Source organism: Nesoenas mayeri (genome assembly GCF_963082525.1).
Source record: "Nesoenas mayeri genome assembly, chromosome: 6".
NCBI lineage: Eukaryota > Metazoa > Chordata > Aves > Columbiformes > Columbidae > Nesoenas > Nesoenas mayeri.
This window is the reverse complement of record NC_137545.1, coordinates 11589340-11607557: the sequence shown is the minus strand read 5'-3', so window position 1 is coordinate 11607557 and position 18218 is coordinate 11589340. Positions and strand designations below refer to the sequence as shown.

Here is an 18218-nt window from a genome sequence, read left to right as displayed (position 1 = left end):
GCTGGAGCTCTACATGCTGTGGGAAGCTCCTCCAACACTCACTGCATCCCCTGGGCCACCACAGTTCACATCAGGCTGAGCCAGCTCCCGGTCATCCCAGAGCACCAGGATCTCTCCTGTCCCTACAGGCAGTCGTTCTGGTGTTGGAACCAAAGGACCAAACATACGCCACTCGGAAAGTTTGGAAGTGTAATTAGGTCAGCTGCCCACGAGGGAAACTTTAGAGTAAGGCACTTTAATCAGGAAGCTTCTTTGCGTGAATATCCCTACCACGCCTGGGACATCTGCCCTTTGAGATCACCAATTACAACCCTGCATCGTGGTGTTCTGCACACACTGGCATTTTTCTCTCATCTTCCTTCTGATCTCCCATAACCCTCATTCCCATGCAGGAAACTGACTCAAGCCCCAGTTCAAAAACACACACCACAGACCTTTCTGTCACTGTTTCTACCAGGAACTAAGCTCATGTTTCTTGGGAGACCTCGAGCTGCTGAAGCAGTGAGACTCCAACCTGGACAGCAGAGTAGGGAACACAAGGCTGGGACCTTGGGGAGCGCTGTCTTTCTTCAGAGAGATGTGAGATGTTTACAGAGACAATTATGCAAGAGATCCTGTGGAGTCTAGAGTGGGGGAAGATAGTTCCTTGAGATATAAGTAGCAATAACAAATTCAAAGATTGGACTCAAAGGTGGTACACTTTGAATTAAGTGGACAATTAAACAATGAGTTGCTAATATCACAAACAAGGTGCATGGCGTAAGAACACAGTGATGATGTAAGCTCTTTTTCTTTTGATATAGCAGGCTGAAAAATAGAGACAGGAATTTGTAACCTGAAGTGGAGGGAGCACAGCTGATTTGGGAACCCAACCCCCAGACATACAGCGTACCCCCAGAGCTCTCCCCTGCAAAGGAAGGAATTTCCTGATGAGAAGGTGAGTCAAGAGATTAAGGTGCTCTCTGCTTCATCCTCCCGCCCTCCGTCCTCTTGCTTGTGGCAAGGAGACGTGACTCCACAGAGCCACACGAGCTGCTCTGTCCACACATCCATGTCCACCCCCTATGTCAGCCCTGTACGCCGCTGCAGGGACGGCTGAGAAGGAAGTTGGCTCCTGATTCCCTGTGATGTTTCAAGGAGACACGGAGAACTACCTGTCCCTCCCTTGGCTAAGGTTTATCTGGCACGTCCACAAGATCAGTACACTACATAAGCATTAGCTATGAAACATAACTGAAAGAAAGTTGTAAAGACACTGCAGATTTTAAAGGACAGTCTTTCAATGGGGACAGTTTTGCAATCTGAAACATAACACCACCATTAGTGACTTTTGTAGTATTTCTATTGTTGGGAATCCCCACAGCCTTCCACACATTGCAGAAGGCAGCTCCTTCTCTCAAAGTCTATGGCAATGCCACATCCAAGGAATATGGATTTCCCTAGCTCTCTAGTCCCCAACTTTATCATGCCACATCACACAATACAGCAGATCCCCAACATATGACATCATTTTTCATTCTCTCCACTGCATTTAGCTTTAAATCTCTTCATTTCCTAAAATGACCATTACCTTTGGAGGGTGTCACTACACTGCCTATGAGCCAGGAGGGATAGACCACTGCACCCACTGCTGCCCCATGTCTGAGCTGAGAGGTCACCAGCACATTTCTCATCAAGCTGGCCTGTCTGCGACCAAAATCTGAGCCCAGATTTGTATCATGTTAGTAAAGACTGACTTCAGGGCTTGACAGCAGCTGAATCCCAAGCGCAGAGGCTTTTGCTGCCTCCTCTTACTGAGAGCTTTGATTTTCTGTCACCACTGGAAGAAGGGCACTGAATCTGAAGATTCTCCTCCCCAAAGGGCAGGAGAGGTCAAGGGCTCAGCGCTGCATGGGCTGGCTGGTTCTCCCTGCTCAGGGGCATCTAGCCAGGCCAGCCACATCTCCAAGAGCTGAGGAGAAATAAAGCATGCACACCAGCAATAATAAACACAACATATCTATAATAGATACATGTATGCCACTGGAAATTTTGGCATTTCTGCATTTGCTTTCATTCAGAATAAAATGAGGAAAATTCATGTGTCTTGTTTCCCTGACTGTTGTAGATTCCAGCCTGCTTCCCTGAAACAGGAGCAACATATTTTGTTTTCTTCAGGTAAAGGTGCCTTGTATAATAACGATGAAAAATGTCAGAGTAATAATAGAAGTCATACACGACAGATGAAAATTATTATTTCACTACGATCTATAAGATTAATTGAAATTGACTGAAACGTTTAAATCTAAATGGACCATGTTTTATGTTGCCACATTGATTTTCCTTCTTTCACTGAACTGAGGTTTCAGGCATTTGCATCAGCCGAATCCAACCATTCATCTCAAGGAACTGTGCATTTCGGCAGACCCCAGGCACAGCACCAAGAACACAGCCCCCCCATGCCACCCCCATTGGCAGCATGAATGCCCACACTGGAGCAAAGGAAGGAAATAAGTAGTATTTTCAGGTTATAACTGCTTGCATTTATTATCACTGCTGTGCAGGGAATAAGGGTATAAAGACAGGAATACGTCCGCATCCATTACAAGTTACACTCTGGTTTACACCAGCCACATCCCCTGTGTAAACCAGCAACCAGTTCACTCAGTGCACAAAGGACCTTCCTTTCCCTCCATTCCCCAGTCTCAGCTCTGCTGCTCTGATAGACATTGACTATACCACAGCCCCAAAATTCCAACGTGCAAATCCCCTTAAATATAATGGAACTACTTGGGCCGTATCTTTGGCTTTCAAACTGTCACCCATGCATCCCTTCCCCCTCTTCTGACCACACTATATTTCTGGTTTCAGGGTTTCCTACCAAGCTCTGCCATCCAGCCTGCAAAACCAGGCAAAATGTCTATTCCAGTTTATTCATATCAAAGATACGGGATGTACACTATGAATAGCTACTACTTAAATAAATTTGGGTACGTTAACTGTATTCACTTCCCCTTTTACCACCAATATTTTTTTAAAAAAGCATGCTAAGCTTTTCTATTTTCTACTCACCCATAGTTTAGTGCCATATCACTACCCCTCCTTGGGCATGAAAAAATTCCCTTGGCTCAGATTTCATGCACTCTGGTACTGCGAATACCTTACGCATTAATTCCTTCCATAGTTCATAAAGAATCCATACAAATCTCAACTCCCCCACTGGTGAATTAAATGTATTAATGAGCAAATGACTTCATTAGGAAGCATTGTGTTTAATTGAAAATGCATTCAATCACTGCTAAATCACACAAAGAGACTTAATAACTGGGACTCTTCAGCAAAGAAAAATATGGCCAAAAAATGGTTTGATAGAGAAATAAATATGAGCATGATCAGTCATGAAAAGGGTGAGTAAATGATCATTCCTCACAACACAGGGACAAAGAAACACAATGAGATCATGAGGCAGCAGATAAAGGGAACAGAAAGTACCATTTTAAACAGATATCAAAGTGTTGTGGAACTCACTGCCACAGGGTGGTGTATGCTGAAAAGTGGATGTTCATTTAAAAAACTATTAGACGAATTAACAAAAATAGATTTCCCAGTGGCTATTAAATATGAGCACTTGGGTGCAACCCATTCAGCTTCTGGCTGAAGAAACCTTAAAACCTTGAAGATCTTTTATAGTGGAGGGAACACCCTATGCCTTGCATTCCCACATGCAGCTGGGGCTCTAACCTGGAGTGGCTATTCTGTTTATCAGCTGTGATTTATGTTTATCTAAAAAGTTACAAAATATAATGAAAATATTTACTCCGACAGTGATCTACTTCCAGTTTTCTAAACAAAATGTTTGTATTTTATACACACAACCTTCTCACTTCCTTTCTAGTCATTCCTATAGTCACACAGCAGTAAACTTTATTCCTTTCCTTTGTTAAACAGTCAAGAAGACAAACGTGCCTGTTTCATGACGTGATGACAATGTTGTTTCTCTTCAACCATGTGCAACTACCCATTTCCAGCTTTGTTCACATCTATTTCTGAGTAACAACATACACTGCCTATATTAAATAGAAAGGTTTATGACAATGCTAGGACTTCTGATCTCTCTCGGAAAACTAAACTCAACCATTAAACTTATGGAACAATATTAATTTTGAAGCAGAGTATTTCTGTTAAACACATGGAGAATGGTCCAAATAGCCAGCTGGCCTATTCCTTATCTATGAAAAAAAAGAGTATTTAGTTGCCATGACACTTATATTGCTGTGACACGGGAAAAAAAGGGGAAAAAATTGGAGGGGGTGAGGAGCAGTACAGGCCAAATCTTGTTCAGTGTGTCCAAAGCCCATAGCAGAGCAGTGATTAGCCCTACTGATTTTAATGGGATTACTCAGACTTCAGGTCAAACACACACTTAAGAGCCATACTGGATCAGAAATAAGGATTTGGTATTTGCATTCCCACTGTCCCTACACTGCTGCCTTTCGTATCATAGAGCAGATTTTTAAAAACACCCTGGAGCCAGCAGGTGATTTCTTTCACCCTGTTTTGGCGAGCCAGCAGAACCTCCACAGTTTCACCTGTTGAGCAGATGGCACTGAAATAAATTCCCTAAGTTGCAAGTCATCAAACACCTTTAGTATCTATTCTATCAGAGACAATATGTCTCACAGTCTCTGGAGCACACACATTTCTCCACTGCATTCCTGTTATGCATCTCCAGCCCCTTTTCCTCAACCCTAATTTGTTTGGTTGTTTTTTTTAAATTTCCCCTATAGAAATCATTATGTAACAAAAATGTTGTGAGCATCTATTGCACATGCACCAGCTCTCTTGGGTAACGCGTAGCCTATCCTGATTTGCAAGTCACACACCCACTACCTGGATCCTTTTTTCCTAAATATAAGCTCAGCAGGACTCCAGATAACTCCTTTCAATCCCCTCCCCCAGAATCCCAGTGTGGCTGGGTGAGATTCAAGAGCCTGCATTTTTCATCTTTACAGCAATAGCATCTCTGTTTTCTCCAGTGTCCCAATAACACCATGTCCTCAGTTGTCTGAAGCAGCAGACAACTCACTGCAAGGCTCCTCCCTGTGTTGGTGGCCTCCACGGAGGAAGCATTTCATCACCTAATTGTTCCCTCCAGCATCTCAGGCTCTGCATATAAGACAACCATCCCAGTGCAGACTGCAACTACTTCCATGCTTATTAAGACTAGGCAAGCTAGTTTTGCTCACCCACAGACCTTCACCTTCCACCCTCTTATTTAATAAATTAAAAATCAGCACTTGAATCTGAACGCATTAGGTTCATGTACTGATGAGGAAGATCTTAAAGACAAGAGAGCATAAAAATTTCAAAGGAGCAGGAGAAGCAGCAGGTGTAAAGGGAGGAGAAAGAACCCCCAAACCAAACACAAAGAACAAAGAGAGATAGTGTAAAACCTTCTAAGGGGTATTGCAAATTCAGGTCAAGATGGGGAAGTGACAGACCTGATGTCTGCACTGCAGACAGAGTGATTGACTGCCTTGTGGAAGGATGCACCACCAACAGAAGCACAAATACACCTAGAGAGAGGAGGAACTGTACACTAGCCCTGTTCCTACAGAGCTTTTTAAAGCAATATTTAATGCCAACAAGGCTAACTTAGCCTTGTAATAACAGCCACCTTGCTCTTGTATGTATGAGCAGCAGGGCACAGCACAAACAGGACTAAAGACGACAGTCAGAATATTTCCTAACTAGAAACTGGATCCTAAAAGCCTAAATCCATATCTAGACTCTAGGAAAAAAAAATCTGCACAAAAGCTGTATTTACTAAGCCAGTGTCTTTCAATGCTGAGTGCATCCAGGTAGTCTCTGGAGTTCAGGTTCGGATTCTTTAAACAAAAGTGACCTTTCCAGAAACACAGACATCAATAACTGCTAACGTCAGTGCAAGGCAAACTGCTCAGTACCTTTGGAAGAATACTTCTCTGCTTCTAGGTCCCAGCATATGGATTTAGATGCTTCAGGAAGTCAATTAGAATTAAGTGACTGCCCCAAGGTCCTGTTGTAATTCAGTAGGGAGGAAAAAATACTGGTAACTCAGGAGTTCCCATCTCCAATTCTAAACATCCCTCAGTCACAGCTCACAAGGTGGAAGAGTCTGAGGAAAGAATGGAGGTGTGGAGATTTATGGAAAGGGAAGCATTATAAACATCACAGTGCTCTGTTTAGGCTATGGGTCTCTGAGCTAAGGAGATGCTTGGGCAACTCACAGGGAACTGTATGGCTGCACATTGCTTCTGTGTGCAAAGAGATCAACATATAGGTCTATTCCAGCAAATGTGGGGATAATTAATGTAATTCATACCCTCCTTCAGCATTGTGTCAAAGAAACAGAGTGTCATATGGCAATCTACTCCCTGGCAAAACAGCAGCACAACAGAATGAAACAAAAAGTTCATATCAAAGCAAGGAGGGACCTAATGAGGCTATTTCGCTAAACACACTGCAGTTGAACACAGACAAAAATATGGTGTTGAGTTGTGCAAAAAGGGGAGAAAAGAAACAGAAAAGAAAGGGAGGAAAATGCAGACAGCAGTGTAAAGGAAGAGTAGGGCTGCTCCAACACAGGCAAATGGTGAAGGAGAGCTGGGAGTCTGATGGGTGCTTGTCAATATAGAGAAGGCTGAACCCTTGGGGTGGATTATGTCTTGCATAAATCTCCGTGACGTATCCAAATTAATGGAGTGGCCTGTGTCACTGAGCCACCATCTCAACTCCCTGTAATTAGCATGGGAACCTATTAATTTTTCCACACTACTGGAAGAAGACATGAGTTCAGGTTCTTCCAACTACAAAGCAAACTCCTTTAAAGTGGAAGCATCTTTTTAGACCTTTCTGATACTCAGTATGGTATCTCAGAGGAAGGACAGTGCTGTGACAGAGCATGACAGTCACTGCTTGGCAGAACAGACACTTCGCACCCATCACAACCAACTGCATTATCTGCTTCCCCAGTGGTATGGGAAAGGGGACTAACATCTACATTTATCCTTTTTTTTAAGCAATATAGAGCATCCTCCCCCTTTTTCTGACACTGCCCTGCCCAGGTTAACTCATGTCTCATTTATCTCTAACATGGCAATAGTGCTCAGCACAGAAGTCACAGGAAAGCTTCACCTGCAGGTACAAGCCACAGCTGCTCTCCTAAAGCATCTCAGATCTCTGTGACACTGATTTTTCCAACCAATTCTGGACCTGGTCAAATTCTGGCTACCGATCACAGTAAGACTGTGACAACCAATGACAAACAATAGTAAGGTAATAATAAGGTAATGGGTTCAAACTGGAACAAAAGAGGTTCCACTTAAATTTGAGAACAAACTTATTCTCAGTGGGGGTAACAGACACTGGAACAGGCTGCCCAGGGGGGCTGTGGAGTCTCCTTCTGTGGAGACATTCAAAACCCGTCTGGACACCTTCCTGTGTAACCTTATCTGGGTGTTCCTGTTCTGGCAGGTGTATTGTACTAGATGATCTCTTGAGGTCCCTTCCAATCCCTACATTCTGTGATTCTGTGAGCATAGCTCAGAGATCCTCCTATCCTGGGTCCTCTCCCAGGAGCCCTGGAGCCAAGAATGAGAGAAGAGTATGAGTATCTGCTCCTACATAGCATTGCACAACACAGCTCTGGCTCTAAACTAGACCTAAACAGCTATGCTAGTCCTGCGAAACAATGTAGTGCTCAACCATTACAATATTGCCCCAGAATATTGGCTGCAAAGAGCAGTCTTGCAGAATGTCTCCAAGTGAATGCAATACACCCTGAAGGCATCTCCATGGGCTTGATGAAATGTGGATGGAAATTCTAGACAGAGGTAAAGAGTAGGATGTGGTTCACTGAGAAGAGCTTGACAAATTCCTTGTCAGAAAAGATTTGGTGCATTTTAAGGCCAGGCCCATCTTTCCAGAACTTTCTCATCTCTGGGATGGTGTCACAGAGGAAGGATAGTGTACAGCTTCCTTCCATGAAGAAGGATAAATATCTGTGAAAGGGGTGTAGTTTCCACATCCCATGGGCTGTCCCGTGGAAAGGCAGGGGAAGCAGAGCAAGGCTTCTACCACATCCTCTCCATAGCACTGAAGAGAAGGGTTTGTGAATGAGTGGACAACCAACCACACCCAAGAGAGCTTCTGTGGAGAATAATGATGAGCCCAAACTGACAGGAGGAGAGAGATGGGGAACAGGCAGGGAAGAAAGCGGGCAGGGAAGGCGTGACAGGGTGTCACAGAGCTCGTTAAAGCAAGGAGTGTAATTGGGCTTCTCTGTAGACTGAGTGGGTTGAGCCCTGAGGGACAGATTGTATCTTGTACACAATTCCCATACGTTGCAAAAACCCATAGTGATGGAAAGGGACTTAAGTCCCTGCTCACTCTACAATACAGGTGATACAGGCACACAAGATTGGAAGATACCATCAAACCCCATCCACTGGCTTTCACGCTGCAGGCTTCCAATCCAAAGCTTCCTATTCCACATGGATGCCATAAAACACATCAGAATATCTTCTAGCAAATGTAAAGGCTGTAATAAAAAGGTCAAAAGCCACAACTGTGATGTGCATAGTAAACTGGACTGGGATTTTGTTTGGTTAGATTCTCAGATCATCACAGAAACTGGGTATCCAGAAAGAGAGAAACCTCTTCTTCATTTCTCCTGACAAGAATCTCTGCTGACCTGGAAATACATCATCAAACAGCTGCCTGGGAGAAACAAGAGAGGTGTTGTGTTTGTTTGTTTGGTTTTCCCCCTCCTAGATGCTTTAGTTGTGAAGAAGATTATATATTAGACGGATTTCATTTGTTTTCTTCAGTTCTTAGTTTTCCTATGAGCATCCTCTTGACAGGTGACATTTATTTGGCATGTCATCTCCCTTCTAAGTCCAGCCTGGCACAAACTCCCATTGCATTCGGTGCTACACAAGTATAATTCAAAGCAAGCAACTTACTCTTGCAGGAAACTCTTACCACTTGGTCATTCTTGACTGATACGTGCTAAGTAATTTCTCTACAAAATCCTCAATCAATTGAATGTTTATTAGACATATTTCAAAAGAATTTACTGTCTCGAATTTGAGCTATTTTAATTGAGCCAATAATAGATTTCATGATATTTCCGTGGCTCTGAATATATGAGATAAGCTTACAGACTGATATTTTCTTGGCAGGGGTTATCTCTAAGGCTTCAAAACTCAGAATTTGAGTAGCTTATTCTGTCTCTGTGCCATGGAGCCTGTGCTTCCAGACTTTTGTCTACCTGCAATCATTTCTTGACAGCAGAACTGGAAACAGCTTCTTGTCACATCTTAACAATTGTGGTTTTTTAAGGAAGGCATGAGAACTCAGCACAAAGTGGATTTTATTCCTATTCAAAACAAACTAAAAACTCCCTCCTGCACTAGTTTTCCTAGATATGCCCATCTGCCCTACTTTTTCCCCCCATCAGAAAAGGAAGTTCCCAAATGATTTATCTTTCGCTTTTCAAGCAAAAAGTTGATATATTTTTCCAGTTTTCAAAAAAAGAGAGGAATTGTCAAGTGGCTATTCTTGTTTAACCAGGGAAGTAGAAGGAACTGGCTGTCTGATGCTCTGGTTAACGTTCTTCATCCCTTGGGATTCCTAGGAAGTCTCTGAATATCTGGATCACAAGAACACATCAAAACTATTATTTTCCAGCATAAACCTTCTCTTGCATTAGAGAGTTCCTATCATCTGCTTCTAAGAGAAACAGACACCTACTTGCATATTTACTGAGACTTGTCCCAAAATAGAATTCATCTGTGGAAGAAAAGGGAACTAGTCCAAAGATACAGCAAAGCACAAGTGATGAAGCTCCTTGCTGTTCCTAAGAACCTTCCTTCCAATCCATTAATTCCAAGATGAAACCATCCAGAGCAAACATGCTCCAATTAAATAAACATTCAAACTAATAGCCATGTAGAGTAAAAGAATAAATATTTTACCATCCAGCTGGCTCTCTTGATACTCATCTTATCCAGTTTATCAGGGACAGGAAGTACAACCAATGGAGAAGCGTGGGAGAACTGCCATTTCCACACTTTGATTTTTCACAAAGTACAACATGTCCCGTCTTGCCTGCTCCAACTGGTTCAAGGGAATTTGGGAGAACTTAAAATACATAACACACCTAAAGAAGGCCTTTTGCTGAGAGCAGATGGGCTTGGTGTTAAAAGACCACCTTAAGAGACCAAGAGTGTCCTTCTCCATTAAAGACTTCCTGTGATACTTGTTGCTTACTCTGGCTTTCTACCTCTGTCTACAAAATTAGGTTCACAAACCTTTAGCTAGATCAGGCCGCAAGCTCTCAACAAAGTTATCCTAACTGTATATCCAGTGGTTGTCACAATGTGGTCCATTTTCACACATCATACAGACACAAAGACTTCTTAAAGAATCACACACATCATGCTAACCAGGTCGAGCATTTCCAGTGCACATACATATCATCAAGTGCAGATCTCTCATGGCCACATTTTGCACATGATAGCTACAAACACTGGAAGCCAACTGCTTGTCCTCCCTGCTGCCAGACTTTGTCTCCTCTCCCCCTGCATCAGTCTTCCATGCCCCAAATACAAAAATCCAACATTGCCTACACCAGGGCTTTGTTCTTGCCCAGTTGATGACAGTCTGATGCAGGGCATCCATGGTGGTGTCTCTTTCTACGAATTACATGCTGCAAATCTTTCAGTAAGGATATTTTTTGAGGGTGCAACTCCTACCCTGTGCTGGGAAACTATGGCTCTTGCTAAGAGCTCTCTGATCAGTTTCATGCTGCAGCACATGGATGGGATTCAGCAGAAGTGATGTGCAACACAAAGCAAGAATCTTGCGTATACTTTCAGAGTCTCCACAATAAGACCATAGAACCCCTCTAATGAGCAGATCAAAGAGAGTGCAGCTCCACACTCGATTTCTCCCAACACAATGGCAGACCATCACTGAAAATAGGGGCTCAGCCCTTTCAACCTCTCCTTTCATCTCACTTGGGACTGCACTTCTGAGGCCACAGAGAGCAGAATCAGGGATTTGATCCAACACAAAAATTAACTTTGTGGAAGGGAAAAGGGCTTTCAACTGGATAAACTCCATGCTCTGCTTTACCATACAACTTCATAAACAAATATGTCCAGGGCTGGGGACATGCTGCTTCTGATCATGATAAGGACTCACAAAACCAGTATAAGTTTTTTAGAGCAGATTTAAGTGCACCCATGCTGTAGATACAGACACACTCTCATGACACAGAAAAAATGGCTTGCAAGTAAAAAACAGCTTGTGCAAACTCATCATCCATTTAACCACCAACAACTATACACCCACCTAAAGATCTGCTCTTTGACTTGACTCCATCAGGTCACAGGAGCCAAACACCCTTCAGCTGAGCCTTAGTAGTACCTGCCTGAATAGGTGCTTTTTGCTTGTAGCACACAAGGTAGTATCTTTCATGTTGACCAACATCATGCTTGTTACCTTACCTTCAGAATCCCACTTGAAGCCTATACCCTTATTTTACTGAACAGGATCTCCCCCAGCTGCACTCCTGTACCTCAATTTATCATGTAAATTTACTTTGCTCTCTGCAGCAGCAGTATCTGAGTGCATCTTGATAAGACAGTTCTTTAAAATTGTTTTCTAATTATAAAACTAATTTGAAAAAATAAACAGGAACAACCTCAGCGGAACACAGGCATTTTATTTACAGCATGCTGCATCCCAGGAAATCTCCACTGGAAACTACAAATAAACAAATTTGTAAAAGTAACAAAATGCATCAAATTAACACATCAGCCACCAAAATGAGAACTAAACCCCAAAGATGTAAAACAAAACCAGTTACTTACAGTTTGGCTGTGGTTCTGGAGGGAATCGGAGACGGATAATGGCCAAGATTATGAAAACCACCACAGGCCAGGAAATTAAAACGAACGACCATACCTATAAAACAGCAATGAAAATATATCGGTTATGTTTGTTGTATTGATGTGTCCCAGAGTTTGTCTGGAATGTACAAATAGCTGCCTAAACGAATTATAAGATGCATTGTAAATCACACCTGTCTTGGTATGCATACTATTAAAAGCCAAATATTATCTATGCAGGAAGGAAAACTACATGAGATTTTAGGAGCAAATAACAAGCCTGAAAATAACATAAGCCTTCCTGTGTTTCAGTTTAGCTGATAATTACCAAGGACGGTGTTTACACAAGCTTTGAGACACTGCTATGTAATAGTAAAAGCACGCGGAGAAGTACAAGACTTTTGGAAGTACTGATGGCAAGATAAAAGAGCTAAAGCGTGAAAGGTTGGTTCTGCTTTCGGTGAACAGCACTGCTCAAACAATGGGTAAAAATGACTTTGATTCAGTTATACGTCAAAACTAAAATGTCTGGCAGGCAAATTGACAAGTCTACAGCTTTTCTTCCCCCCCAAATTTTCACTGTTCTTCTCAAACTGTAGTTCAGCCTCACAGCAGAGCTGAACCAAAGGATTTTCACTACAGTCATTTACAGGATGTGGAGCTCAAGCGTGGTTAAGGAAGAGGCTTGTGGAATTGTGCAACCAGTTGGAGAAGTCATATTTAAACACTGATCACCAGGATCTCTCATAGGAGCTTCTGGCCCCAGCAACCCAGCTGCCTGACACTCTTCCATTTCCAGACTGTAGCAGTCCATGCAGATGAGCTGAGATGGAAGATGATATAAAATCAGCCTAGTTTGTTGGAAAAACCATGAAAATGTATAAAGCTCTTGTCTCTGACATGAGGGTTGACCATTTCAATGGACAGGAATAAAGAAAACACAGTCTGCTAGTCATCCATTGTAGTAAACCAATCTAGGTATGAGGTACTCAGTCCGTCTTAAAACTACAAGCCTTGGAGTTTTGTAAGTTAGGAAAACGCAATTATTCAAATAATCAACTGCTTTTGCACTAGCTGGCTAGCTTGCTACTGTGCTTACTAGATTAGAGTTTTCCATCCATCAGTAGTTAAGCTCAAACCACTCCGTGCTGCAAAATTGCTATGCTATCTTCAGGCCAATTTTTGAAACTGCAAAGATGTCTTTCTTCAAAATCATCCCATTTTTCATCACTGTGTTGCTGTTTTTTTCAGATCAGAACATATTACCCAAAACTGTTTTTCCATAGTAATTCCAAACCCATAACAGTGTTTTCATTTCCTGTGATACTTACTGGAACATAAAACCAACCAAACAGACAAAAAAAATCCCAGAGAGCAATTCAGCTTAAAGATGGTTGTTTTACAGCAACTCCGTCCCTATCTTCCCTGGCAAGATCACATAGTCATGAAAGTAGGAGCAAGATTCGTGCCCCAAAAGAGGCACCTGATAGACATCAAACCACAAGGCACATCTCCTGTATCCTTTCAGAGAGGGTACTCCTATGATTTCAGCACTCAGCAACTTTTTAGCTTTTACAGACAGTACTCTTCCTGCTCTTATGTATGCACAGACAACTTACATAAAAAGATGTTGGTTTCAGTGATGAATCTTGTTAAATTTTTATATCACCTGTTTTCCCTATAATCAATCCCCAAACACACTGTTTAACTCTGATTAATTCCCATGCAAACAGTATTATTAACTTCTCCTCCTGGTTTAGTACCAGATTGGCTAAAGTAAAATTATGGGTTAACAGCAGAGGAACTGATATTAGTCAGCGGCTGCCTAAAGGAAGGGCAAGAGATCTGTCATATTCTTGGAGAAACAAATTAATACTGATTGGGAAATTTTTATAGCTCTCTGTTCAGATCTAAAATGGTGCTTCTACTCCCCACTTTCAAGACAGCTCCTCCCTTAGTATCTGTCCTTCGACTTAATTGGATTTAATAGTAGCTGGGTACATCAGTTGCAACATAACAGCATTCCCACTGTCCCAGGCCTTTCTAGTCAACAAAAACAAGAGCCATCCTGGCCAAGCTGACTGCAGGTGGAACACGTTGACTTGAAAGAAGCCATAACCAACCTCAATTTGGCTCTCGGTACGTTAAGCACTATGATGCCTGTTGCATAATCCTTTGGTTGCTGGAATATTTCACTGCTAGAAGTAGATTTAATTGCTCACACCTCACTTAGTATCTCTGGTTGCAGGCACATTTTTCTATGTTTAAATAACCGAGTTGCCTAGAAGTGACGGATGGAAAGCACCAGAAGTGCAAGAGGCACTGATTTCTCCAGTTTCTCTCGGAACACAAGCCAAATCTTAGGCTGCCGCCTAAACTCATGAACATTCTTTTCTCAGCAGGAGCAACCTGTATCGAGGCAACCCCTGGCCATGGCTGCAGAGCTTCAGCTGATTTCAACCAAGAGCCAAACAAGCCGTAGCTCTCCCCTGTGTGCTGCACAGGTAGAAGCAGTCTCTCACAGGGCTTATTTCCAGAGGAAATAAAGCGTAAAGCAAAAGAAAGAAGCAAATATGTTTTCCAGCCCTAGAGAGGTTGATAAACAGAGCAGGAAAGCACTTGAGTCTGTGGGGTGAGGACATGGGCTGTCTGATCACAGAATCACAGAATGTTAGGGATTGGAACGGACCTCGAAAGATCATCAAGTCCAATCCTCCTGCTGGAGCAGGAACACCTAGATGAGGTTACCATTCCACGACACACCAGTTAGCTGAGGAAAGGGCAGCCAACACGACTGCAGCACCTGGAACTGCCTTCATAGAATCATAAAACAGTCTGGGTTGGAAGGGACCTTCAAAGGTCATCTAGTCCACTTAGGCAAGTTAGTAAGGTAGTTTCACTCCTGATCAGAAACAGAGAGGCACAACAAAACTACAAACAGGAGGACAGAGAAATCAGGATGTGTTTGGGAGCAAAGATCTGGGTTTACCTCCTCACATCTTCTCCAAATGAACAACCTCCCTGATTTGGAGCAAGAGAGGGAAATGAAGGAGGGTTGCAGGGACTACCTGCCATAAAATAATCAGCAGTGGCCAGATTTTTATTTTAATTGACATTTCAGTTCTACAGAATTGATATTTCAACTCCACAGCAAGCCAGACTTAAAGCAAGTGCTACTGCATGGTCAGAAGTACAGGTAGGGCTTAGGTTAGCATCTACTCTGGGTACAGAAGAGGTGAGACAGACCCAAGCCTTCTGCTTTTAATAAGGCTGCTACAGTTTCTCTTGAGAAATTACACATAATTTGTGATTCCTCTGCATTCCAGAAAAAGTCTCCTGCATCCTTCGCAGGATACGCTACTCTAAGGTGCACTGCACATCCACAGCTCCTATGGAGGATCATGAGGAATCAGACAAACTCAACACCTCTCTGAATCAGGCTCCAAAACTGAGAGGCAGGACAGGGCAGGCAAGAGCAGACCTTGCAGAAGCATTCAGTGATATGAGGCCTCATGCTCCATCCTCAGATCACACCCTCCATGGCCATTTCTCTTCTGTCAGCATTTTCTGCACCTGCCAAGGCTTCCTTTCCGCTGAAAAGTTCTAAACCATCACATTTGGATTACTAGCAAAAGGACAGGTTGCAATACAAGTGCACGAACAAGCAGCATGGTTCTGCTGAGATTATTGTGCAGCTGTACTGTAACCAGTCTGGGACTAAACTACCAGGCAAGCTTTGCTTGGACATGAAATGCCACCCAAAAGAACATTTGTCTCCTCAATGCTGCTGCAGTTCAGATTGCTAGACACTGTTGACAATGGTTTAGTTTTTGGAAAGAAAGACCACTTGGGGTGTTTGATTTGCAACACACCGTACTACACTGGAAATCTGTCCTACTTGCATCTCAGAGACACTTTTTAATTTGTCCCTCATTTACAAACTGTTTTATGTAAGGGCACTCCCCTGTCACCCTCAAATCCCAGGGACCCCTTGGAGGCTGTACACAGACGATGGGGTCTGCTCACATGGCAGAAGATACTGAACTGCAGCCTGAATTCAGGCCTGCCCAAGAGTTTGTGCATGGTTTTGTTTGCGTGGAACAACAGTGGCATCCATGGTAGTCAGTCTGTACTCCTGAGCCCTCATGCACGAGCGTCAAAGCAAGACCCAATCACTTTGGCTTAAAAAGACCCACCTTCACTTCCATCCCATTCCTTCCCTCTCTGCTTCTATCACTAGCCCTCAAAATATTTTTATTTTAATACTGTGACCTTCCTCTCCTGCAGTGCCCCCTTTTGCTCCTCGTCTCCTGTGATTTCCAGCATCCCCCTCCTCTGCTACTTTATTTCCACACTCACCGGCTGCCTCTTGACACTCAGCCAGTTCTTCCACAGCAGGATCCTCAGGTGCTGAGAGAGCGCAGCCATCCTTGGCCGACCCCACCAAAACCAGACCGGCTGTGTGTTCTTCCTCCCCAGGCTTAGAAGGCAAAAGCAGAGGCTCTAACCCAAACGGGCATCCAGTGTCCAATATCCAAGCCTTTGCCCTTTCCCCACAGCATAGCTCTGAAGCAGCTACTTCATCTACTTGTGGCTGCTGTACTCCCAAGTTACCGTAGCTCTTGTCCTCACAGCAATAGCTCCCAGCAAATTCAACAGGTTATTCTTCTCCAGGCAGGCAGGCAGGCACAGCAGCCTGCCTCCACTTGTGCTAATTACAATATCCAGCCTCTGCTGGCTGCTCCTTGTTCAAGCCCTAACCGATAAAATGGATAGCATTCCAAAAAGATGCTTCTGCTTAAACAAAAGGTGATGCATGCCTCCTCCTCCCCATGATGAAACTACCTGTCTGCCCACACACCGCTTCTGCTGGAGCAGTGTCATCAACAGGAACGAGTTGGGCCACTTGCCAGGCCAGTCCAACTTCCAAGTTCACAGGAACAGCTGGGAAGAAGAAAGTATCCACAGCACGCATCTTCCTGGCATTGCTAATTTGGAATTAGGTTTTTTTTTAACACTTTTGAATGTCTAAAATCCACCCATCCAGGGAAATTACATTAAAGAGTTAAGAAATATATAAAGTATAAAAATGAAAATTCCAGGGATGGATCTAATTGCTCAGCTTCCTGCACCTTCTCTTTCCTCCAGGAGATCAGTCCTGAGGTTCTCACTGATACAATTCAATCTAACACATCAAATCCACTGGGAATGGAATTGCAGGATCAGATCCCACAAACATCTCAGAGCACTACTATAGCTTGAACATTGTTATTATACATTGAATTTTTCAAGCTAGTGGTAAGATACCTAAAAGAAAACAAACAAAAAACTCCAAAGAGCTAGAGATGAAAGGAAAGAGCAAATGGCAGGTAAACAGGAAAGTAATGACAGCAGAGAGGACTGCTTGTTGCATCAAGGACTAGAACAAATTTGAGATTTGAAACCAGATACAGACTCGTCTGATGAGTTCTGGTCCTTCTGCTCAGGAGAGGAACATGTACACTCACGCACCCCATCTGCTAGCACTGAGATCATCCTCAAAGTACCTAAGTAAGCCATGGAATACTTCACTGCTCTCAGTGTATTTCCTAAAAAAAATCAAAAAAGATGCTCCTACATGGTATTTCTCCCAACCACAAACTTTGTGCCTCAAAAATGAAAAACATCTTGAATGAGTGCTTGCCCAACTTCACCCAGGGACAACAGCAGAGGGGGCAGCCCTGCTGTCCAGAACAATCTTGGAGGAGAGGAGCTAGGATCCAAGGGCTGCAAAAAGTGCTGTGAGAGTAAGAGAAAGAGAGGAAAACGGTGACCTGGTACTCAGTGAAGAGAAACAGATGCTCTGGATTTCTTAGGAAATAGGAAATAGCAACAGAGATGGAGCAGTCCCTGTAGTCTAAATAGACTGGACATTCCAAAGGTGGGAGTGGAGCTGGAGCTAAAATGAGCCTAAAAGGCTTCCCTGGTAGGGTTTTGATAGTGATGGGAAGAAACCCAAACGTCTAACCTCCCAGCTCTATATTCACATTTTTTTTACCAAATGTCTTTAGGAAAGAGAGGGATATTGTTTGGGTCTGTGAGTCAAGAAAAGGCATTGCTCCCCAGGATGCCGTTCTAGTTCAGCTACATTTAAGAAGCACAGCCAAATTAATTGCATTTGGTCCAAACACCATTTGAAAACTCAATTCACTTCCTCTCTGTGGCTGAAAAAAAGAAATCCAAATATAGATCATTCCACTCTGAGGGTGTAAGAGAATAAGTTTATAATTTTACCATTCACTGCTTTGCGAAGGTCTTTTA

At 43.1% G+C, this 18218-nt stretch overlaps 1 protein-coding gene across 1 annotated transcript in view; it reads right to left on the bottom strand.

Annotated features, from left to right (window-relative positions):
* The window catches only part of ABCA12 (ATP binding cassette subfamily A member 12), a gene marked incomplete at both ends in the record, with an annotated part of 83121 nt that extends 66775 nt beyond the window's left edge, over positions 1-16346 (bottom strand). The window contains 2 exons of the mRNA XM_080346617.1: positions 11901-11994; positions 16278-16346. Of these exons, the coding sequence (XP_080202743.1) occupies positions 11901-11994; positions 16278-16346 (163 nt within the window). The remainder of the gene's footprint in view (positions 1-11900; positions 11995-16277) is intronic.
* Positions 16347-18218: the final 1872 nt, after the last annotated feature.